Source organism: Sciurus vulgaris (assembly GCF_902686455.1).
Source record: "Sciurus vulgaris genome assembly, chromosome: 2".
In the NCBI taxonomy this organism is placed as follows: Eukaryota; Metazoa; Chordata; class Mammalia; order Rodentia; family Sciuridae; genus Sciurus; species Sciurus vulgaris.
The window spans coordinates 80,909,899-80,934,013 of NC_136462.1; the positions used below are offsets into that span (position 1 = coordinate 80,909,899).

Consider the following 24,115-nt stretch of genomic DNA (forward strand, 5'->3'; position numbering starts at 1 on the left):
ACGCGTTTGGGAAAGATGGGCCTGTGGATCCTGCAAGTCCTTTGAGAAATTACAGGGTAAGAACTTGTATTTTTATTTTCTGAGCTCATTGACTTACTAGGAAGAGGCCCTTTGGTAATTAAACTGACTTCAGAGGGAGCATGTTATAAAAGAAATGGGGCTCCTATTATTTCCCTGTCTTTACCTCTTCTCATGCTCTAAAGTGACGTTTTTTTCTTTCTTCTTCCCCCTTCTCTGTTTTTCTTCTCTAAGTCCTTTTTCCCCTTTCTCGCCTTTCCAAAATCTAATGAAGTGGTTACCTCATTGTCCTGATCCTTGAGGTCCTGGTGGCCCCCATCCTCCCTGGTCCTCTGCTCATGTCCCCTTCCTTGCCTTTCAGAAGTCGGTGATCAACAGTCGGCAGTTTCCATTCAGATTCCTTAATGCCCATGATTCCATTGATAACCTTGAGGCTCAACTTAGAAATAGAGGTATTATCTCCCTTTTTACAACGCTGCTTACCTCTTGTGTCTAAATGAGATAACCCCTCTGATACTTTTACCCTCTTGCCTTGCAGACTCAGGGTGTTGGGTAGGCAGAGGTCAGACACTTCCCAGCCCTAAGGGTTAGGGCTCAGGACACAGTGCTGGTGGGACAAGGTGAGGGACTAGAAGCTTCCTGACTCAAATATTTACTTGTCCCCATACAGCATTGCCCTTTCCTTCCAATACAAACCTGATGAGGCGTATAATGATCAGAAACTCAAAAAATGTCAGGAAGACTGCCAGTTCGAAGAGCCTTTGCAACTTAAGTCGTCGGGAGCTGCGAGGAGCAATGAAGATACCTGTGGTGTATGAGCAACTCCAGAGGGAGAAGCTGAAAATACACAAGGCCAGGTGTGTGTGCACCATCTGGGAGCTCCTCAAGTGGAGGAAAGAGGCATGGTGACAGGGCACAGGAGTCTCCTGGGAACCCCAACTATTTTTTTGGTAAAGATATGCTTGTCTGTCGGCCATCTGTGACTCAGACCTGCTTGGTCCCAGTCATTTCTAGCCCAGCACATCTTGTCTTTAGCATTTTGCCATAGAGAGGTCTTTTACTTTTTTTGAATTTTTTATTTTTTTGCGGTGCTGGGGATCGAACCCAGGGCCTTGTGCTTACAAGGCAAGCACTCTACCGACTGAGCTATCTCCCCAGCCCTCATAAAGAGGTCTTGAAACCAAAGCTGTGCCTCCAGCCTCCACTCTGTTGTCAGTGATCGTTTCGTTGCTCCCCTTCTGTGAAGCATCTCCCTTTTCTTTTGGTGCATGTTGGTGTCTTCTCTGACTGCTCTGGTTTATGGTTTTCTTTCTTCTCTGTGACACCTAAGGAGTGGTCTTTTTTCTTTCTCTTTTTGTATTTCTTTTTTTTTTTTTCTTCTTTGTACTAGGGATTGAATCCCCAGTTGCTTTACCACTGAGCTACATCCCCAGTCTTTTTTGTTTTTTATTTTGAGGCAGAGTCTTGATAAGTTGCTGAGACTGACCTTGATACCTGTCCAGATTATATAGCTGTCCAGACCAGTGTGGTAGCCACTAGCCATGAGTAGCTATTTATCAGTTGTAGTGTGGCTGGTCTGAGTTGAGACACTGATCTGAGTTAAGATATGCTGGATTTTGAGGACAGTCTAAAAAATAATGTAAAATATCTCATTCGTAATTTTTGTATTAATTGCATGTTGATGTGAAAATTTTTATAGGTTAGGTTAAATGAAATCAAATAACAAAGTAATTGCATCTGTTTCTTTTTACTTTTTATTTTTTTCCACAGTGCTGGCAATTGAACCCAAGGTCTCAGAGAAGCTAGGCAAATGGTTTACCGCTGAGCTACATACCAAGATCTTTTTACTTTATATAAATGTGCCTACTAGATCTTAAATGTGTGTGTGTGACTTTAATTAATTATAATTTAATTCTGTTGGACAGTGTAGGAAAGACTAATGAATTGTCTAGATTGAAAAATATAATGAAAAAATTTAAATATGTACATAAGCAATGAGAATAGGGTAATAGACTATTTTAATACTGTCAGTTTGGTCTAGGGATGTAACTCAGAGTGTTCACCCAGTGTGCATGAGGTCCTGAACTCAATCCCCAGCACTGAAAAAACAAACAAACAAAGCAAAACAAAACTCAAAACAGTAATGAAAAACTATTAGCTGGATTCAGTGATTTTCTAGATTTTATCACATGTTCTTTACTGTTCCCTTTTCTCTTTTTCTATTTCTTTCTTTTGAAGATGACTATAATACAAATGCCAAAAAATGTGACATAGTCTATTTTATCCCTTTAAATTTCACCTCTTTAAAAAAATGGACATTTTCACTCAGTATAGTGGTGCTCATCTATAATCCTAGCAACTTGTGGGGCTGAGCCAGGGGGATCACAAGTTCAAAGGCAGCCTCAGCAACTTAGTGAGGCCCTAAGCAACTTAGCAAGACCCTGTCTCAAAATAGAAGATACAAAGAGCTTAAGATGTAGCTCAGTGGCAAAGCACCCTGGGTTCAATTCCCAGTACCAAAAAAAAAAAAAAAGGATGTTTTCTTATATGATTGTAATGTCATTAATATAACTAATAAAACTAAAAATAATTCATTGGAATTATCATTAATTATCTAGTCCTTATTCACATTTCCTAATTATCTAAAAAGTATCATCTCACAGTTTTATTCAAATCAGGATCCAAATGAGGTCTACATATTGCATTTGGTTGTGAACATCTCTTAAATCACTTTTAATCTTTAAGTTGTTTTATGTTATTGACTTGCTGTGGAAGCCAGGCTCTGGAATTCCACAATATTCCACGTTCTAGATTTGTTTACTTCCTCATGGTGCCCTCTGACTTGTTTTTCTATCTCATATACCCTGGGAATTAACTCTAAAGACTTGAATACATTCAGATTTACCTTTGTTATGTTGTTGTTGAAGAATTAATCTTTCTTTCTTTTTGTACTGGGTGTGGAACCCAGTGCCACTCCTCCACTGAGCTATATCCCCTTCCCTTTTTCTTTTTTCAAATAGGGTCTAACTAAGTTGCTGAGGCGGGTCTCTTAACTTGTGATCCTCCTATCTCAGCCTCCTCAGAGATTGGGATTACAGGCGTGCACCACTGTGCCCAACTATTTGGAAGAATTTCATAAGTGATTCTGTGTATGCTATTTGAATGGGAACACCAGAATTTCTGGGCCTCCTGATTAAATATGAGATCAAAAGGGACAAGAGTCTGGCACTCGAACCCATGGTGATGCTAAGATTGACCAGTGCTTTAAGGGGATTGATAGCCAAATTCATTGTAGTTAATTGCTTATCCACTTATGATCTTTTTTTGAACCAATTGCTTCATTGACAGTTGCAGAATAGGAATTTTCCATCATTCACTCATATTTATTAGCTGGAAATTTTTAAAAAGTCTCTTTCATACACTAAAGTTATTTAATTACCTTGAAAGAGAGATTTTATAGGAAAGGTAGGATGAATATTTTTTCTTCTTTAATTGTCAGTTTTTAGAATAAGGAGTTAGTATTTATTCTTTAAAATGCAATTTAAAAATATGCGGATGTGGATCCGTGGTAAGTGTGGCAAGTGCTTTCTGAGAGGGCTTTCCAGGTGACTTCCTCATCCTGCCATAGGAATAGATGACAGGAGTCCTGTAGAAGGGGGCAAAGGGGAGCTTCTATTAGCAGTGATGGAGGTAGACTGTGGAAGGAACTGGTCGTGCTTGAGGAGAAAGAGAGAACATGGTAGGTTGGAGCAGTGAGTTCTTATCTTTCCATCTGCCTCAAAATGGCAGGGAGATAAGCCCCTGAGCCCTTTGCCTGTGTCTTTCCTGCTTGCAGACAGGGGAATTATGACGTTGAGATGCTGGATCGGTATCGACAGGCCCTGGAGGCAGCTGTGAACCTTTCTGTGAAGCACAGCCTGCCCCCGCTGCCAGGCCGCACCCTCTTGGTCTACTTGACAGATGCTGAGGCAGACAAACTCTGTCCCAAGAGCAACACACAAGGGGTAAAAAAACCAAACAGCATCCTCCTACAGGTTGGTAGGATGCTGGAGATCCTGACAGGTATCCTGATCCTGGACCTAGTTCTCCTTGGGAAATAAGATTGAAATAAGTGACCTGGGTTGTTTCCTAGTATCCATCCTTGGCTCCTTAGTGACAATTGCTAGGATGTGGTCTCAGTTCTGTGTATGGATTACAATACTAGCATTTCACATTTGGCTGGTGTTTCATATTTTTAAAAATTCTGTCACCAAAAATTCATCTCACTCACCTCTCTCTCTATCCCAGCATTGAATTTGGACAGGGATCCTGGCTTCTCCCCACCCCATCCCTGTCAGCTCTTCCTGAGGCCCACTGGAACTGACCATCCTAAATGGGGATTTCATCTTCTTTCCCATTCCCCCAAACCAGTGAAGGTGTTTGGCCTCCAGGATAGGGTGGTTGAGGGTTGGTTCCAAGATAGGGGAGCTTTATTTCACCACGATGCTTGTTCTTAGCCTCCGCTGAACTATGTGTTGCTGCTGATTGGGATGATGATGGCACGGGCAGAGCAGGTGGATACCTTGCTGTGTGGAAGAGGCACGCTGAAGACTGCAGTGCTTAAGGCAGAAGAAGGTATCCTGAAGACTGCCATCCAGCTCCAGGCGCAGGTCCAGGTCAGATTCCCACCCCCATCATCAAAAAAAGTACACAAATGGACACAGACCTGGGAAAGCCTAAATGGTTAGTAAAGGCATGGATATATACCGTTCTGAAGATTTCCCAACTAGACTGTGGTGTTTCTTTTTGTTTGTAACTTTATAAAGAAAAGAGGCCTATGTCATGCACAGTTCTGGAGTTCAAGGGCATGGTACTGGCATCAGATTGACTCTGCTAAGCACCTCAGTGTGGAGAGCCTGTGCAAGAGGAAGAGATGACATCCTGAAGTGGGAAACTAGAAAGCAATTTGTGGGTCAGGTTTAGACTTTTGTAACAATTTGCTTCTTGCAAGAACTCAGGAGTCTCATGAGAACTACCTTAGTTTCCTCTAAGAGCAGCTCTGTCAGTGACCTGAACACTTTCCAATAAGCCCCATCTTCTATTTCCATAGTTGGACTGAGTTTTTAGCCTCTTAATACCTCACAAAGGGGATCAAATTTCTACACTTGAACCCTTGGGGAACACACTCAAACCATATCCAAACCAGAGCATGGATCATCTTAGTGAACCTGTAACATGAGTCTCTCCTTCAGGAGTTGGAAGAAAAGAATGAATGGCCCCTGCATACTTTTGGGAAGTACCTACTGTCTTTGGCTGTCCAGAGGGTCTCTGTGAGTACTGCTCAGTCCCTGTGAAACTCTCTGCTCCCCCACATTTTCCTACACAACTGCTGCCTCTCATTTCCTGACCTCTCAAAGCTGATCTTTCACCCTATGTACAGTGTCCAGCTCCCTGTTGGCTGCAGCCCCTTACCCAGTAGTGTGCTGATGAATATTGAATAACCAGCAGTTGAGAGACATAAGTCTTGATTAATAGTGCTTGCTAGTTTCCATAGTGAAAGCAGTCCTGCCATGGCTGATTTTAAGCTACTGACATCTTGTCACTCTGTCACATACTTTTGTATTGTATTTCCACAGTACTGATAGAGATGTGAATAAGCTCGAGTAGATAGTAAGACATAATAAGATAGTTAGGCAGTGACAAGTTTGGAGGATTTATTACTTTTGTCTTAAATGTAATTCATTTTTCTATTTTGCTTTTTCTTTTCTCTTTTTGGCAGTGCTGAGTGGAAATGAGGGCCTCATACATGCTAGGCAAGCACTGTATCACTGAGATACATCCCCAACCCTTAATTTATTTAATTTTAAGTTTATATAATTTAATGTTTAAAATGGCACATTGGCTGAGGCTGAGCAGTAGAGTCCAAGCCTAGCATGCACAAGGCTCAAGGTTCAATCCCCAGCACCAAAAAGTAAAAGAAAATGTTGATATTTAATAACTGGCTGAAAAATGCCTAAACATTTATCAGTCAGTTCTCATGAGCTGGAATGAACTAGCTACAGCACACCACTGCCTATATCCCAATCTCCATTTGGATGTGCCCAAGTCTGAATGTAGTGGCTTCCCTTGTTCTAAGTACTTTCAGAAAAGACAATTAGCACTCTTTTCAGAATTCTCCTAATCCCCCAGTCCTTAGAGATCTCTTTTCTTGATGTCCTGACCACTTTAGTTTCTCTTCTATGGTTTCCTTTCATCTTACAGGTGGACAGGGTCATCCTCTTTGGCCAAGTGATGGATGAGGAAATGCTAAATGCAGCCAAACAGCTTTTCTGGGAGCATGTGAATTCCAAGTGTCTCTTTGTTGGTGTTTGCCTAAGAAAAACACAATACATGTAAGATTGCCTATGCTCCCTACCAGTATCAGAAGATAATGATCCATATTTCTACTCTACTACTGCCAAAGCTTAAGCTTCCACTTGTCTAGCCCAGCACCTAACCCTGTGTGTGTGTGTGTGTGTGTGTGTGTGTGTGTGTGTGTGTGTGTGTTTGTGTGTGTAGTGCTAGGGTTCAGTCCCAGGGCCTCACATGTACCAAGCTCTAACAGTGACTACATCCCCAGATACATAATCCTATTTAAAATGCAGAGGTGGTATGTACATCTGCGGGTATTGGGACAGTGACTGTGTCCCAGGCACCATTTCTATTGCTTATTGACTACTTCTTCCTTTGCCAGATCACCAAATTTGAATCCCAATGATGTGACACTTGCAGGCTGTACGGATGGGATACTGAAGTGAGTACAAGATGGACACTGGAGGGGTTGGAGCCTTTGTTGAAATGTCTTTAAGAGACTGACACTAGGTGTGGTGGTGCGTGACTGTAATCCCAGCTACTTGAGAGATGGACACAAGAGGATTAAAGATTTTGAGCAACTTAGTGAGACCCTATCTCAAAATAAAAAAAGCAGAATGAGGTTGACCATGTGCTGTGAGCATGTGTGAATGTATCACAGAGAATTCAGACTTTACATAGAGTATGATTTTGTATATCTATAAAGTACCAATTTATAAAACAATAAATAGGTGGGTGAAGGCCTGGAGAACAGGTGGTAGGTAGAAGGGGAGGGAGGGAGGAGGCATTAGGGACCAAATAGAACAAATTATATTCCATGCATGTGTGATTATGTCAAAATAGTGTATAAGAGTGATTCTATACTATTATGTATAGCTAAAATACACTAATAAAAACTTTTTTTTTTTTTAAAAAAGGACTGGGAATGTAGCTCAGTGGTAGAGTGACCCTGGGTTCAGTCCCCAGTACCACAAGATCACTGGTGCCCTGTAGTCTGTTTGCCTCTTTTTAAAAGAAAGATAGAAGTTTATTCCTCTTTTACAGCAGCAGCAGTGTTACCGGGATCTAGGTGCTTGCTGTCTCATCACTCCATCCTCAACAGCTTCCACCTCATGGTTTAAGATGGCTCTTTCAGCTACAGCCATCTTTGTATCCAGCCAAGTTTGTGTTACAGTAGGAAAGAGGAAAAGGGACATGATAGCTTGCACTATTTGCTTTTAAGGGAACAACTTAAGAGCTTTTCACATTTATTGTGGTCTCTGTTTAATTCCTGATCCAGGGGAACTCCCATCTGTTTTCACTGAATAGCAGAATCTCCACTCCTAGCCGTCTCATTTTTTTGTTTTCTCCTCTGCCTTTTCCTTTGGATGCCACCTATCTCCCCTCAACTCTTATTAGGAAGCCTCAAGCACATTCTTCTTTTTCAGGGAGTTTCATGACTGATACAGAGCTGATTGAACCCAGATTGAGGTGGCCTTAATCTAATACCTTAGCTCAGCCTGTTTTCCCCTAGTCCATCAGATTTTTTTGTTTCTGTGTGTGGTGTTGGGGATTGAACGCAGGGCCTTGCACATACTAGGCAAAGACTCCACCACTGAGCTACATCTCAAACATTTTTAAATTTTATTTTGAGACAAGGTCTTGCTAAATTGCCCAACCTGGCCTGGAATTTATGATCCTCCTGCCTTAGCCTCCTGAGTAACTGGGATTAGAGTTACTTAGTCACCACAAGTGGCTCCAATAGAAATCTTATGATTACCATGCACAGTAAGAGTGACTGGAGCTGAGTTTCTTCTCTTTTCCTTGATTTTTATGGCTTTTTAGTTTCATTTATTTTAAGTCTGCTTCCACTACTTCTGGTCATTTTCTTAAGGAGTTCCAGGAACAAAAACAAGTTAACTTGGGTGGCCTCAACTGGCCATATTTTTGTTCTTGTTCTCAGAAGACTTCGAGTGTGACAACTAATATTCTGCTCTCATTTATTTTGTTGTTGTTCATTAGGTTCATTGCAGAGCATGGGGCCGCCCGACTTCTGGAGCATGTAGGTCAAATGGACAAAATATTCAAGATTCCACCACCTCCGGGGAAGAGCCAGATCCTGACCCTCCGGCCACTAGAAGAGGATACCCTGAGCCCCTTGGCTCCTATTTCCCAGTATAGGTCAGGCTATGTTTCTGTGAAGAGTGTCCATAAACTGGGAGGGCTACGGTCAAGACCTCGAGAAATTCCAAGACTTACATCCTGGCTTTTGGAATGGCACTTCTTTTATTCACTACCATGCATCCTCTTTCTCAGACAGAGTCTTCTCTAGTACCAGAAATTGTGAACTTGCACCTTTCTCTACTGGGCAAAGGACGTCAGATGCAGAGAGGCCTGATAGCCATTTACCCAGGGTTTAGGCAGAATATTTAGGAACATGGGCTCTGGCTTTTGTTCCTGGCTTTGCCAAATGGCCGTTTAAACTTGGGGTTAATTGCTTAATTTCTTAAACCTATAGTTTTTTGATTGGTAAAGTAGAGATAATGATAGTGTTTACCTCACAGTGTTGTCAGAAGCCTATAGTAAGTACATGATGAAGTTTAGCTGAGAAAGGAGGGGTGCAGGAGAAATGGCAAGTGGAGCTTAACTTCCAGGGCTCTGCATTTTGGAGGCCTGTCGGTTACCCTTCTGCCATCTGTGATACCTGGCTGTTGTTGTGTCTTAGGGATTTGAGAGGTGGCCGATCCCTAGGCCTATCCCTGAGCCCAGCCCTCTGCTTACCTCCAGGTGGCGCAGCATCCGGCTGTTCATTTCATCCACTTTCCGGGACATGCACGGGGAGCGTGACCTGCTGCTGAGGTCTGTGCTGCCAGCACTGCAGGCCCGAGCAGCCCCCCACCGCATCAGCCTTCATGGCATCGACCTGCGCTGGGGCATCACTGAGGAGGAGAGTCACAGGAACAGGTATGGGGGGGCACAGAGAAAAGAGGCTGGGTCAGGGGCAAGGGGCTTGAGTATTAGAGCTGAGGTGGGTAGGTTGAGGTTGCAAGATTGGATGAGGCTGAAGGCAGGGAGTTAGTTGCCTCTTGGATGCCATCAAGAGTAGCCTGCCTTCACTTTGCTCAGTGAGAGCTGGGTCCCTGTCTCCCCTGTGTTTGTGCCTATATTCCCTGACACTGTGCCCCAGTGACTCCTGCGTCTTCCTATAACCATGCCCGCAGACAACTGGAAGTGTGCCTTGGGGAGGTGGAGAACGCGCAGCTGTTTGTGGGGATTCTGGGCTCCCGCTATGGCTACGTCCCCCCCAACTACAACCTCCCTGATCATCCTCACTTCTCCTGGGTAAGGCAGACAAAGTTGGAGGAGGGATTGGGGAGGAAACAGGTGGGATAAAGTCACTGTTTGTCAGGAATCCTGGAATCATGCACAGGCAAGTCCTTGAGGCTTGAGGTGAAACACAGGCAGATGATTCTGTGACTGACCAGATCCTCCATGAGGAAATTCCTTTGAGAAATACCTCTGGAATTGGGAGAGGTAAGAGGTCTGTTTAAGTTTTGCCATCAGAGAGATCTGGATTTTGATCTCCCATCTGTCACACACAGGTGTTGCAGCCTTGTTGGAAACAGTATATACTCACCCATTTTCAATTTTCCTACCTGTTAAAGAGGTGCTACAACTTCTTCATTGCAGGGTTATTATGAGAATTAAAAAAAATACATATATATGTATGTATGTATGTGTATATATATATATACTGAGAATATGTACTGAGAATTGAACCCAGGGGTGTTTTACCACTAAGTTACGTTCCCAGTCCTTCCTTTTATTTTTTAATTAATTAATTAATTTTTTATTTTTAATTTTGAGACAAGGTCTCCCTAAATTGCTGAGGGTTTTGCCAAGTTGCTGAGGCTGGCCTTGTACTGGCTTCTCCTGAGTTGCTGGGATTATAGGCTTGTGCCACCATGCCCAGTGTAAAAATGTGTTTTAAAAATGCTCATCGCACATCAGGCATTCAATAATATTAACTGTTAGCCATATCTTCTTGCATGTATCTGAAGAGACGGAAGGTCTTTATTATAATGAGAGAGCCCTGGGGCCTTTGCAGTTCAAGAGATAGGTTTGCATGACCTTGGACTGAACCTGTATCTCTGCCTTCTCCCTACAGGTCCAACAGTATCCTTCAGGGCGCTCTGTGACAGAGATGGAGGTGATGCAGTTCCTGAATCGGGACCAACACCTACAGCCCTCTGCCCAAGCTCTCATCTACTTCCGGGATTCCAGTTTCCTCAGGTATCTTCTGTTTACTCCAGGGCCAATTCTTCATCCCCAGAAGGCCAAACAGGCTCAGTCTTCTCTCCCCAACATTCAGAGCATAGGAGGGGTGCTCTATGCAATGGTACTCAGAGAGAAACAGTGCTCAGAGAGCATGCCTTTGCAGCCCATGTCAGCCTTGGAGCTGAAGTCAGGAGACCTCTACTTGAGGCGTTTCAGGGAATCACACCCATATCTGATGGCTGGAGGTAGAAGGCTGGAGTATGAGTCTAGCATCATTCTCGGGGTGTCTTTGGTGCTCAGCTCTGTGCCAGATGCCTGGAGACCTGACTTTATTTCTGAGTCTAAAGAGGCTGCACATCGGATCTCAGAACTGAAGAGCTACCTGAGCAGACAGAAAGAGATTACCTGCCGCAGGTGAGCTGAGGGAGGTAGAGAGAACCTGTACACAGGGATATGGGGGGCGGGGGGCAGGACCACTCTGACTGTGGTTGTGTTTGCTTTCCCTGCAGATACTCCTGTGAATGGGGGGGTGTAGCAGCTGGCCGGCCCTATGTCGGAGGACTGGAGGAGTTTGGGCAGTTGGTTCTCCAGGATGTGTGGAATATGATCCAGAAACTTTATCTACAGGTCAGTAGGAGTGCTGATAGCCAGAGGAATGGAGACTGTATAAGTGGCCTGGGTAGTCCCGTGTGGGAAGTAGCATGGTGGGGGCTCTGTTTAGGCGTGGGGGTCCTGAGGAGCATGAAAACATGGATAGTCACTGCCCTATGTGCCTTCAGCCCAAGGCCCAGATGGAGCAGCCAGTGTCCATCCCAGATGATGACTTGGTCCAGGCAACCTTTCAGCAGCGGCAGAACCCACCAAGTCCTGCCCGACCACGCCTCCTTCGGGACATAGTACAGCAGCTAATGCTGCCCTGTGGAAGGCTGAACCTGGTGACTGGGCAGTCAGGACAGGGCAAGACGGCCTTCCTGGTATGAGTCTCAGGGGCCCAAGCAGAAGGGAGGGCTGTATGGGCTAAGGAGGTGGGGCATGGCATGCTTGGGCATGTAATAAAATGTGACCATATTTCTGTTCCTTTCCCATGCAGGCATCCCTTGTGTCAGCCATGCAGGCTCCTGATGGGGCCAAGGTGGCCCCCTTAGTTTTCTTCCATTTTTCAGGGGCCCGCCCTGACCAGGGTCTTGCCCTCAATCTGCTTAGACGCCTCTGTACATATCTACACAGAAAACTGCAAGAGCCCAGTGCCCTCCCCAGCACTTACCGGTACATATCCCCTGGTTTGCCAGCCTCGTTGCTGCATCTGTGTCTCCCACTGACCTTGGCTTCCCCTCTGCACACAGAGGCCTGGTGTGGGAGCTGCAGCAGAGACTGCTGCCCAAGGCTGCTCAGTGCTTGCATCCTGACCAGCCCCTGGTCTTGATCATCGATGGGGCCGACAGGTTGGTGGACAAGAATGGGCATCTGATCTCAGACTGGATCCCAAAGTCACTTCCCCGGGTGAGTATGAAAAGGAAGTGGGGGTGGGAGGCAGGGTGGAGAGAAGGAGGGATGGCATTAGAGGGGCCTCTCTAATGTTATTCTCCCATCTTTTCCCTACTTCGCTGGTTCTTTGCCTGATTATTCCAGTGGGTACACCTTGTGCTGAGCATGTCTAGTGACTCAGGCCTGGGGGAGACCCTTGAACAGAGCCACGGTGCTCACGTGGTGGCTCTGGGGCCTCTGGAGCCATCTGCCAGAGCCCAGCTGGTGAGAGAGGAGCTGGCACTGTATGGAAAGCGGCTGGAAGAGTCACCTTTTAACAACCAGGTTGGACCCAGGCCAGGGCTGACTGGGTATGTGGGGTGGATCTGGGAGTGACAAGGATGTAGTGTGCTACAGTCGCCAGCTGCCCCACAGAGACAGCTGCTGTGCTTTCTCAAGAACTCCCTAGCAGGGGAAGGTGTTAATACGATAACCATGACTCCTTCCTTGTAAAATCACCAAGACATTTTCCCCTTGTGGGTGGCCTGTTGGAGTGAGGGTCAAGTAGAGCGGTGGTTATAGAGGGCAGGCCAAGCCATGGAAGTTTCCCTGACAGAGAGGATGGCTGGGAAGTGGGAGGGATGATTGTGTCCTGAGGTGATGCCTTGGACCTGTCCTCTGATGGGACTCTCAGAGGGAGTTGCCTTGCGGTGAACTTGGTGCTGGGGGCAGAAGCAGGCTGTGGCCAGCTTCCTGGTCCCCACACTGAATCTTCTGAGGTCTCATCAGATGCGACTGCTGCTGGTGAAGAGGGGGTCCGGCTTGCCCCTCTACCTGCGCCTGGTTACTGATCACCTGAGGCTCTTCACACTGTACGAACAGGTTGGTTGCTCCTCGTTCTCTTAAGTCTTGACCCACTTCACATTCTCCTTTCAGCTTCTTGGACTTTATCTCACCTGCAGTCTCTCCTACTTTGTCATCTGTGATGACCACTCCCATCCTCCCCTCACCCTGCCACCACTTCTCTCCCACCGTTTCTTTCTACTTTTTCATTCCTTCCCGCTCTTCTGTCAGTTCTCCCTTACTCTGAAACCAAAGTTACCTCCCCGCCTCCTGCAATGACAAAGCCTAGTCTTCTTCCTCTCCCAGGTGTCTGAGAGACTTCGGACCCTGCCTGCAACTGTCCCCCTGCTGCTGCAGTACATCCTGAGCATCCTGGAGCAAGAGCATGGCCATGATGTCCTTCCCCAAGCCTTGGCTACCCTTGAGATCACACGTAATGGTCAGTGGTTGGGGAAGTTGGGAGAGGTTGAGGGTTCAGGAGTCAGATAACCTTGGTTCAGGTGGGATCTTAGCCAGCAGTGATGGAGGGATCAGGGCTGTAGAGTTGGGTACGCTGTGTGGTTTGGTTTGGGCTGCAGAGAACTTGGGTTTTCAGGTCTGACTATGGACCAGCTGCATGCAGTGCTGAGTGCATGGCAGAATCTTCCAAATGGGGCTAAGAGCTGGGATGAAGCACTGGATGCTGCTAACAAGGGAGACCCCTATCCCATGGGCCCATTTGCTTACCTCGTCCAGAGTTTGCGCAGGTACAAGTGTCCCCAGCTAAGCTCCCACCAACCTCACTGTGCCTTCCCATCCTGAAGCCAGGGCTCCGTGTAATCCTTTCTTCATCCTACACTTCCTTTCCTGTAGCCCCAAGGCCTCCTTCCCAAACCTTGAGTGAGCTGCTGCTCTAGTTACTACTGTTTGAGGTGGGACTGGAAGCCCATTGCTGTGCCAAGTTGCTTAATGACAGACTCCCTTTTCCCCTCTTCTCCTTTCCTCTCCTCTCTTGAGGACAGTTTGCTGGGGGAGGGCCCTCTAGAGCGCCCTGGTGCCCGCCTTTGCCTCCCTGATGGGCCGCTGAGGACAGCAGCTAAACATCGCTATGGGAAGAGGCCAGGGCTGGAGAAGGCGGCACACATGCTCATCGCAGGTGATTGTAGCCCGCATCAACCTGGGTACTGAGGGTGGGACCTGGACCTGGAGGCCAGGCCTGCCCACTGGCACTCCCTATCTGCTGGACACTTCACTTGCCACTCCAGCAGGCAGATGACTCTGCTGAGGCATGAGGGATGTGGCTTGGGGATACTGTAGGGCTGACTGAGCCCTTCTCTATGTCTGTTCTTACAGCTCAGCTCTGGAAAACCTGTGGCCCTGATGCCTTAGGCACCTTTCAAAGTTGCCCTCCTGAGGCTCTGGAAGACCTGCCTTACCACCTGGTTAGTCCCCAGGCCCCATCGTCACTTTTCCCAAGTAATGCCTTTGGCTATTCTTAGACTCCTCCCCTTGACTTCCACCACCATCACCACTGCCATTACGCCCCTCCATATTCCGTTTACCTCTCTCCTTTTAGTTTTCCTGCCTTCCTTCTTCAGGTCCTTTGTCCTGGGTCTAGGTCCTGGTTGCACGGCAGGGCTGAGAGCAGACTATCCCTCCTTGGGAACCTCTTCACGTTCCTAATGAATCCAATGTGACCTCCCCAGCTGCAGAGCGGGAACCGTGGCCTTCTTGCAGAGTTCCTCACTAGTCTCCGTGTGGTGGCTGCACACCTGGAATTGGGTTTGGTCTCTCGGCTCTTGGAGGCTCATGCTCTCTATGGTGAGATGTGTCACTGGGAGGTTTTTTCCTCTGAGATATGGGACTCCTAAGTATGCTCATGAGGGCCCTGCACAGAGGGAGGTATAATGGGAAAAAGAGCCAGATTTCCATTTCAAGTTGAAAATGCCAAGGGTGAATGATTCTCAGGAGATCTTTTGCTTTAATCTCTTAGAGTTTCTCAGACTCTTATGTAGTGCACAAAAAATTATCTAGGAAACCTGCTTGAATTGTAGATCCTGAGATCTCCAGGTACTGCTTTCCTAGGCCTGGAGTGGGGCTCAAAGCTTTATCCTTTGAACAGGTGTTTCTGATCTGGGGCTAGAGGGCCACACTTTGAGACTTAGTGTTTAATACCCACCATATGATTTTATTTGGTGCTGAGGTTAGTGGGTTCTACTCCCCAGTGACACTCTACCTCACTTCTTTTTTTTATAGCTTCTTCAGCCCGTGAAGAGGAACAAATGGTCTCTGAGGCTAATGTTGCCATATTCCGCACCTTCCTACGGCAGCAGGCTCTAGTCCTCAGCCAGTACCCGCTACTCCTGTCCCAGCAGGCAGCCAACCAGCCTCCGGACTCACCTCTTTGCTGCCAGGCTCCCTTACTGTCCCAGCGATGGCACCTCCAGCATACACTACGATGGCTTAATAAACCCCAGACCATGGGGGATCAGCAAAAGTAAGATCCTTGATGCCAAGCCCTGCTAAGCCCACAGAGAACAGTTACAGCCCTTTCTGAAACTGGAGAATAAAGGACAGACCAGAATCACCACGGAGGGGAATTTCAGGCACAGAAATAAATACAGTCCCACTTGCTTTCTCCCACTCAGTTTCTTTCTTTCTTCCTATTTTCCTCCAGCTCCAGCCTGTCTCTGGCAGTTTCCTCATCTCCTACTGCTGTGGCCTTCTGCCCCAGTGGAAAAAGAGCAGCTGTGGGCACTGCCAATGGGACAGTTTACCTGTTGGACCTAAGAACCTGGCAGGTATGACATTTAAGGCAGGGCAGAAGTTACCTTCAGAAAACCTTCATAGATTTCGCTGAAGCCTTGGAGAAGCCAGGCATACCCATAATTGTCCTGTTTGACCAGCAACTTGATTCCCCTCACAGTGGGTCAAAGTATTGCAAGGAGCTCAGTCTTGGTATGTTGTCTTTGTCACCAAGTGATCAGCCATACTGGGAGATAACACAGACAAGGTTAGAAAGGAACCAAAACACAACTGTTGCCATAACTAAGATCTATGTGAGTCGTATAGAAATAGGGGGACACAACAGAGAAGGGTAGGCCCTCTGGGTTGAGTGAGGAGTCTCAGCAAAGACAAGGGAGATGTTTCCTATACATTTCTGGGAACAGTTGAGGCAGAAGGTGATGGTAGATTAGGCTGGGGGGGTGGGGGGGGGAGTCCCACAGCCACAGCCTCTTTCTCCTCTTCCTACCCACATTGTTCTACCTTGTGTACATGGGCATGAAACCCACTCCCTCAGACCCATGAAAACCTGTGACTTGGGGGACAGGAATGGGATTTGGAAAGATGTGTCCCTACTCAGATCATGAGCCCCATGTGAAGCTGTGTTATGGCTGGAATGCAGAGAGCTGTAGGCTCAAGTCCTTTTTGCCTTGGCCTCATTTTTGGTTGGGCCCTGGAGTGGTTGGACATGGAAGGTCGAGAGGGTGGCCCGAGCCTGCCTCCTGCTTGCTCTCACAGGAGGAGAAGTCTGTGGTGAGTGGCTGTGATGGAATCTCCTCCTGTGCATTCCTCTCGGACAGTGCCCTTTTCCTTACTGCCTTCGATGGGCTCCTGGAGCTCTGGGACCTGCAGCATGGTTGTCGGTAAGGGTTTCCTTCCTGACGTCTCTGAGTGAGGCCCTCCTTTACTTTCCTTGGGAAAAGGAATGAGGCAGAAGCCTATGGCTAGGCAGCCCCAGAGGCCTGACTTTGTCTTCCTGGGACAGGGTGCTTCAGACCAAGGCTCACCAGTACCAAATCACTGGCTGCTGCCTGAGCCCAGACCACCGGCTGCTGGCCACTGCGTGCCTGGGAGGATGCCTAAAGGTAATGACAAAGTGGTCCTAAACTGTGAGTCAGCCTTGTGATTTTGTTCTCTCCACAAGGCAGGAGGCCTTACCTACTGAGATAGGGGACTGGACAAGGTGGCCCCTAGAGCTTTGGAATTGAGAAACTCTGACATCTATAGTTATACCCTGATGCCTCTTCTCTCTTTCCTCTAGCTGTGGGACACAGTCCGTGGGCAGCTGGCCTTTCAGCACACCTGTCCCAAGCCCCTGAACTGCATTGCCTTCCACCCTGAGGGGCAGATAGTAGCTGCAGGCAGCTGGGCTGGCAGTGTAAGCTTCTTCCGGGTGGATGGCCTCCAAGTCACCAAGGTAAGGTCCTGTGTAGCTCCTAGGGAGGAAGCACATGAGGACAGTAGTAGAAATGGGGAATGATGGACATTTGCATTCTGTATAACTTAGGGCTTACGCTGAGAGTAAGCCCTGACATTTCCATTTTGGCCTCTTGGTGTAGGAACTGGGAGCCCCAGGAGCCTCTGTCCGGACATTGGCCTTCAATGATCCTGGACGGGTTGTGGCTGTTGGCCGACTGGACAGGACAGTGGAGCTGTGGGCCTGGCAAGATGGGGCACGACTGGCTGCCTTCTCTGCCCACTGTGGCTTTGTTGCTGCTGTGCTTTTCCTCAATGCCGGATGCCAGTTACTGACAGCTGGAGAGGATGGCAAGGTCAGGTTATAGAGGGCACATGGTGGGTTTCCAGGAGGGAGTAGTGAAGACAGGGAATACTTAGGTGAGGGTGGGGGGCTTTGTTGAGGAGATTGCAGGTGCCTGAATGGTGGCAGCTACAGGGAGAGGGGTGTAGTATGTGCATGGCCAGGTCTCACAGAAGGACTTTGCTGGGGTGGGGTAACTGTACCTCTGGTGCAAAGTACCAGGTGGTAGAGGTAGAGTATCCTTAATTCATTTTTTGGTGCAAAGTACCAGGTGGTAGAGGTGGAGTATCCTTAAATCATTTTTTGGTGCCAAGTACCAGGTGGTAGAGGTGGAGTATCCTTAAATCATTTTTTGGTCCCCAGGTTCAAGTGTGGTCAGGGTCTCTGGGGCAGCCCCGGGGATGCCTGGGCTCTCTTCCTCTCTCTCCTGCCCTTTCTGTGGCTCTCAGCCCAGATGGTGACCTTGTGGCTGTTGGGTACAGAGCAGATGGCATTACGATCTACAAAATATCCTCAGGTACCAAAGGGCAAGTAGATGGGTTTTGTACCTTTGGAAAGACCATACACCTTGCTTCACCCATTTTCAAATGTCTCACTTTCTTGTCTCATTGTCTAGGTTCCCAGGAAGCTCCATGTCAGGCACTGGATGTAGCAGTGTCTGCATTGGCCTGGCTAAGCTCCAAGGTGTTGGTGAGTGGTGCAGAAGATGGATCCCTGCAGGGCTGGGTGCTCAAGGAACACTCCCTCCAGTCCCTCTGGCTCCTATCCAGATCCCAGAAGTCTGTGCTGGGACTGGCCACCTCCCAGGAACTCTTGGCTTCTGCCTCAGGTACTACTGAGCAGTGGGCAGGATTACCAAATCATTCCTTTAGATACTGTAATACCTGCCTTCAAGTTATGTGCACATAGGTAAAAGAACACACACACAGATAATGTCTGTTTGCTTACAACTTCCATGGTGCTCTGAATGCATTTGTCTTCCATAATCATTCTAGGCTGTTTCTTCTTGTTCCCCCACTCTTATTCTGGGACCTCTAAACTTCCAGTAATTCTTTGAGTTTCTGCCCAGTGAGAGACACACATAGCAATATGAACAGGTGGGTTTCCTGGGGAGGAGAGAGAGACCAGGTGAAAATGCACAATGGCCTTGGTTCTTCATGGCTGAAGGCTTGATCATCACAGATAGTGAGCTGAAAGTGACACTGGGCCCTTGAGAAGGGGAAGGTTCTGGAGCAGCTGCTTTGTGAAGTTAGAGAGAGGTGTGGAGCCCACTCCTTGCCTAAGCTGCAGAGCTGGAGCTAGGAGTTGCTGGGCATTTCTGTGTGACCTTTGCCTAGGGCCTGTCCATATCAAGTGACTCACTGTCCACTCCCTTGGGGCTGTACCTTTAGACATAATCCTTAGCCCACATGGTTGCTTTTGCCTCTGTCTTGCTCCCACCTTCAGGAATTCTTCTATTCTCTCTGTTTCCAATGCAGAGGATTTCACGGTGCGGCTGTGGTCGAGGCAGTTGCTGACCCAGCTGCTCAAGGCAGAAGACTTTCCCAGTGGCACTGAGCTCCTGGGACACCAGGGCCCTGTGAACTGCTGCAGCTTCAGCTCTGACGGAGGCAGCCTGGCCACTGGGGGCAGGGATCGGGTGAGCTGAACAGGGATGCATCCCCAGGGCCCTGCAGCCCCTCTGGTTCCTAGATTCCTTAACAGTCCATTTCCCAAGCACTTCCTCCTTTTTTTTTTTTTTTGCTCTGCTAAATCTCCTGCGAATCTATCAGCTCTTGCACTTCCTCTTTCCTGAAAACTTTTTACCTGAAACTGCCCTGGTGCTCCTATCTCCCTCCTGTGGACCTGACTGCCTGCTCTCCTTGGAACCTTTCTAGAATCTTCTCTGCTGGGATGTGAGGACACCTCAGACCCCTCTTCTGATTTGCTCTTTCCCTGCCTGTCATCGTGATTGGGTCACTGGCTGTTCCTGGACCAAAGACAACCTGCTGGTGAGTGCCAGAATAGGGGTAGCAGAGCCCAGCAGCATTCCTGGGGAAAGACAACACTCCTTTTCTAGTACCTGTTAATAATAGTCATAGCTAACATTTACCAAGTACTTAGTGCCGTTTACTGAGTGCCAGGCTCAAATGAAGATCTTTGCATAATATTGTTACACTTAATCTTTTTTTTTTTTTTTTTTTTTTTTTGGTTATACTTAATCTTTACAGTACCCTGTGAAGTACATACTCTTTTATTTCTATTTTACATTTCAGATAGAATAAAGAACATTTTCCAAAGTTGTGTCAGTGATAAACCTCAGCCATTAGACATTCTTATAAGAAAGCCCATGTTCTTAACAATAAGACAATACTGTCTCTCTACAGCTTGGGATGCCCTGGCCCTATAGCTAGAAAGTACTGCTATGACTTCTTTGGTTCCAAGGCACAACATGAGTCTCAAAATATGCACTCCGTGAAGTCTAGCTTCCCACTGTAGAGATGAGAAAGGAGGGAATATCAGTTGAATAGTCTATCCTACCCTTGCCTTCTAGACAGACAGAGCTCTCCTTAGCATTGTGGATTGTTCACCTTTATCTGTTAATCATAAGGATAATAATTTTAACTGCTCATTATGTACTAAACAGAGTGTTAAGTCCATTATATAGAGGCACTTAGCCCCACAATCACTTATCTCAGACAGGTACACTAATCATTACCTTCCTTGAATAGTTGAGCAACCCAAGGCTCAGAGGAGTATACTTGTCCCAGATCACAAAGCAATGAATGGCTGAGCTGGGATTTGAGCCCGGGATAGCCCATGTTCTTGATTACTAGACTTATTGCCCTCCAGTCCCCATTGTGAACATACAGAGATGCTGAAGAGATGCCAATAATCCCACTCCTCTGACTTCTGCCTCTGCAGCTCTCCTGCTCCACTGATGGCTCTGTGGGGCTCTGGGACCCCCAGTTGGGACAGCAGCTTGGTCAGTTCCTGGGCCATCAGAGTGCTGTGAGCGCCGTGGTGGCTGTGGTGAGAAGGCAATAGTTTGCTGGGTGTCTCTGGAAGGGTTAGTGGGCTTTGGGAGGCTGGATGCATTGAGTATCTAATCTAGGAGTGAAAAGAATGAGGTCCTTGGGACTGGATTGTAGGGTTGAGACTGAGAGCTGATGTGAGGAAAGAGAGAGAGAGAGAGAGAGAGAGAGATGGAAACCTGAAAATATGGCATCCTATCATGGCTTTGTGGCAGGATTGCAGTTCTGAGCCACCCAACTGTTCGAAGTTCTCACTCCATGACATCTTCCAACTTCCTGATGCTCAGCTCTCATCTCTTAGAGGAAGTCCTACTTCCCATGTCCTGCTCAGTAATGACCCTGTCCTGTGCTTTTGGGTGCAGGAGGAACATGTGGTGTCTGTAGGCCGGGATGGGACCTTGAAGGTGTGGGACCATCAGGGCGTGGAGCTGACCAGCATCCCTGCTCACTCTGGACCCATCAGTCACTGTGCAGCTACCCTGGAACCCCACCTAGGTAGTGAAACGTCAGCCACTTCTCTTCCTGCCTCTTTCCTGCTCCCTTGCTTCTTTCCTTCTTCTGACCCAGTCTGTCTCTTATCAGCTGGACAGCCTGGATCAGATCTTCTAGTGGTGACTGTTGGACTGGACGGGGCCACACGGTTGTGGCATCCTCTCTTGGTGAGTTCCCTGTAAAAACCTGGAGTGGGGGAAGGTGTGGAAGACATGTGGGACAAGCATCTGTTGGCTCAGACCCTCAACGGCCCATCTGCAACCCTTCCTCCTAGGTGTGCCAAACACATACCCTCCTGGGACACAGTGGCCCAGTCAGTGCAGCTGCTGTTTCAGAGAACTCAGGCCTCCTGCTCACCTCCTCAGAGGATGGTTCTGTGCGGCTCTGGCAGGTACCTAAAGAAGCAGGTGAGTGAGGTACAGACAGAGGCAAGGCTTGAGAGGGTTCTGTTACTAACACAGAGAAGGTCGAGGGTAATTGCTCTCTCTTGTATCTCAGCAGTAGCCCATCTCCTAACAAATCACTTCCTGTCTTTTCCAGATGAAATATACAGACCTAAGAGTTCCTCAGCCATCACTGCTGTGACCTGGGCACCAGATGGTTCTATGGCAGTGTCTGGCAATCAAACTGGGGAACTAACACTGTGGCAGGAAGCTAAGTCTGTGGCCACAGCACAGGTGAGCTGAGGCGACTCAGTTCTCTGTCCACGTGAATTCTGCCCTGGTTGCATGTTTCCTGGTATCTGCACCTATGCACCTATGTCTGAGAGGGGAAAGAAGGTAATCCTGGCTTCTCAGAAATACTGAATTAAACTTGTCTTATACACCAGGCTCCAGGCCGCATTAGTGCTCTGATCTGGTACTCGGCACACACCTTCTTTGTCCTCAGTGCTGATGAAAAGATCAGCGAGTGGCAAGTGGAACTACAGAAGGGTTCAACTTCCAGAGATTTCAGGTGAAACAGAGCAGCTGGGTGAATGTGGTAGGAATGGTCATCTCCCTATACCAGGGATTTTATTCAAATAACTCTACTCCTACTTCTGAAATAGGTCAACAGGATGTTAGTTGTTGCGCAGGCAATTGTTTTTTGCACCTGGTCATGACAACTTTAAATGAGTAATTCTCAAAAGCTCCGGGCCAGGCAATGTGAACCGGATACAAATGATTCTTTAATTAAGGATGCCTACAGTTCCTCCTGGGACCTCAGAATTTGAGAAATTTTAGGAAAGAGTTGATAGTTGAGATTGGGCACAAAGAATGGAAAGGACTTTTCTGGACCAGTAAAGGGAGTAGTGTTTCAGGAAAAGGAAGTAGCGTTAATGAAGGGTACATAATATTCCAAATGTAGCCAAGATCTTGGGTTCCTCCAGGGACTGTATGGGGGAGACACAGTGGAGCAGGTGGAGGACTAGACTGAAAGATAAATTGGGGGTTGGCTGTAGAGGGTACAGTGCCAGGTATTTTGAATAGAATAATGATCCGAGTTTTATTTATCACTTATTTACTTTACTAATTTATATTTTTGGTGCTGGGGATCAAGCCCAGGGTCACACACACACACTAAGCACACACTCTTCCACTGAACTACACCCCTATTCCCATGATCTGAATTTTAGAGAGAGAACTCTGGTGATAATATACGGGATGGACAGTGGTAGTGAGGTACTGAGAGAAGACTGAGTCCTGATGTGGGAAGTAGAGATGAGAAGAAAAGATACAAATTTAAGTATGTGTTGTGGGTAGAATGCACAGGACTTATTGATCAGTTGCAGGTAGGGAGATAAGGGAGAATAAAATATTAGTGATTCCTAGTTTGAGCAAGTAAGGGGATGGTGATGGTGAATATAAGAAAAATAGGGGCTGAGAACATAGGTCAGGTGTAGAGCACTTGTCTGGCATGCTCAAGCTCCTGGGTTTGATCCCTGATCCTGCAAAAACAGAAAAATGAGGAACAGGAACTGGAGGGGCATTAATGCTTTTGTTTTATGCTTCACTCATGAGGAATTCGTGGGGAACTAAGGGAAGTTAACTAAAGTAAGATATTTTTCTGTCCATGTACATTTTTCTAGCTATAGTCTTCATCTGAAACGAGTTCTGCAGGACTTGGGGGTCCTGATAGGGCTGTGCCTGGCCCCTGATGGTTACTCCCTCGTCTTGGCCAAAGCAGATCTGGAATTACTACACATGAAGCCAGGGGATGCTCCCTCCGTAATAGGGTAAGATCCAAAATGCTCTTCTCTCCTGAGCTGGAGAAAGAAAAAGTGGGTTGGTGGTTACCCTGAAGTAGAATCCAACTTAGAACAAACACTGGGGTCTTAAAGAGAAGTGTTCCTGGCTCAGCCTCTTACTTTCTTATAAACCAGGAAAAAATATGCACAACATCCTGTGATACTGTCTACCCACAAGGAGTATGGTGTGTTTTTCCTGCAGCCAGGGGACCCTGGAGTTCTTTCTTTCTTGGTAAGTTCTATTTGACTATGTGTTAAAGCTAACATTTGTCTTGGACCAGTGTTTTTAAACCATGGGGCCCGTCATGCAGGATATAGGGAAGGGAAAGGCATTTGGCTCCAAATCTCCTTATCCTCTTTCAGCTGGAGCAACACCACTTTAGAGCCTTAGATATTGGATTTCCATGTGAGATTTCATTGATACAAAAAAGAGTTCCACTTTTTAAAACATTGTGGGAAATCATAAACCTAGGAGCTTTCTAAATTGCATTTTTTTAACATCTCTTATCTTGCTGTTGTGAATTTTAGTATCATGAAGGCAAGGACTGGATCTTGTCCTCTCATCATGCTTAGTAGTTAGTTACCTTGTAGGTATTTGATACTTACTAGATGTTCACTTCAAGGATAAGTTCCTGGGAGCCCCTTGTCTCCAGAAAATTTATTAAATACTGATCTGCTATCCTTGATCCAGTGATTCCACTTCAGGTATATACCTAAGAGAAATGAGTACACATTCTCTCCAAAAGACAGGTATAAGAATGATGATGACAGCTTTATTTTTCATAACCAAAACAACCTAAAACTCTCTATATAGATAAAATGATTTGTCATACAATGGAATGCTTAATGGCAAGAAAAGAAAGAATGTGATATTGAATGTTGATGAATGAAACAATACAGACTTATGTCATAAGCATTATTCTGGGCAAAGGAAGCTGGACTCAGAGC

The 24,115-nt window shown here is 46.8% G+C and overlaps 1 protein-coding gene across 2 annotated transcripts in view; it reads left to right on the top strand.

Moving 5' to 3' along the window:
- TEP1 (telomerase associated protein 1) overlaps positions 1–24,115 on the top strand; it is a 39,755-nt gene that overhangs the window by 13,873 nt on the left and 1,767 nt on the right. For both annotated transcript variants that reach the window (XR_013761710.1, XM_079126346.1), the window contains exons 11-51: positions 380–470; positions 689–875; positions 3,854–4,022; positions 4,515–4,673; positions 5,250–5,327; positions 6,259–6,389; positions 6,731–6,790; positions 8,350–8,508; positions 9,115–9,291; positions 9,549–9,669; positions 10,496–10,620; positions 10,906–11,019; positions 11,115–11,232; positions 11,385–11,579; positions 11,696–11,871; positions 11,949–12,105; positions 12,235–12,414; positions 12,859–12,951; positions 13,219–13,351; positions 13,508–13,658; positions 13,914–14,047; positions 14,245–14,333; positions 14,598–14,712; positions 15,148–15,388; positions 15,569–15,692; positions 16,414–16,538; positions 16,661–16,760; positions 16,937–17,092; positions 17,235–17,447; positions 17,798–17,951; positions 18,051–18,263; positions 18,913–19,073; positions 19,312–19,425; positions 20,339–20,446; positions 20,811–20,943; positions 21,031–21,107; positions 21,215–21,347; positions 21,481–21,617; positions 21,770–21,894; positions 23,009–23,155; positions 23,303–23,399. Coding sequence is in view for 1 of the 2 variants with exons in the window: in XM_079126346.1 (XP_078982472.1) it covers positions 380–470; positions 689–875; positions 3,854–4,022; positions 4,515–4,673; positions 5,250–5,327; positions 6,259–6,389; positions 6,731–6,790; positions 8,350–8,508; positions 9,115–9,291; positions 9,549–9,669; positions 10,496–10,620; positions 10,906–11,019; positions 11,115–11,232; positions 11,385–11,579; positions 11,696–11,871; positions 11,949–12,105; positions 12,235–12,414; positions 12,859–12,951; positions 13,219–13,351; positions 13,508–13,658; positions 13,914–14,047; positions 14,245–14,333; positions 14,598–14,712; positions 15,148–15,388; positions 15,569–15,692; positions 16,414–16,538; positions 16,661–16,760; positions 16,937–17,092; positions 17,235–17,447; positions 17,798–17,951; positions 18,051–18,263; positions 18,913–19,073; positions 19,312–19,425; positions 20,339–20,446; positions 20,811–20,943; positions 21,031–21,107; positions 21,215–21,347; positions 21,481–21,617; positions 21,770–21,894; positions 23,009–23,155; positions 23,303–23,399 (5,670 nt within the window). In the remaining variant the exon portion in view is untranslated. The remainder of the gene's footprint in view (positions 1–379; positions 471–688; positions 876–3,853; positions 4,023–4,514; positions 4,674–5,249; positions 5,328–6,258; positions 6,390–6,730; positions 6,791–8,349; positions 8,509–9,114; positions 9,292–9,548; positions 9,670–10,495; positions 10,621–10,905; positions 11,020–11,114; positions 11,233–11,384; positions 11,580–11,695; positions 11,872–11,948; positions 12,106–12,234; positions 12,415–12,858; positions 12,952–13,218; positions 13,352–13,507; positions 13,659–13,913; positions 14,048–14,244; positions 14,334–14,597; positions 14,713–15,147; positions 15,389–15,568; positions 15,693–16,413; positions 16,539–16,660; positions 16,761–16,936; positions 17,093–17,234; positions 17,448–17,797; positions 17,952–18,050; positions 18,264–18,912; positions 19,074–19,311; positions 19,426–20,338; positions 20,447–20,810; positions 20,944–21,030; positions 21,108–21,214; positions 21,348–21,480; positions 21,618–21,769; positions 21,895–23,008; positions 23,156–23,302; positions 23,400–24,115) is intronic.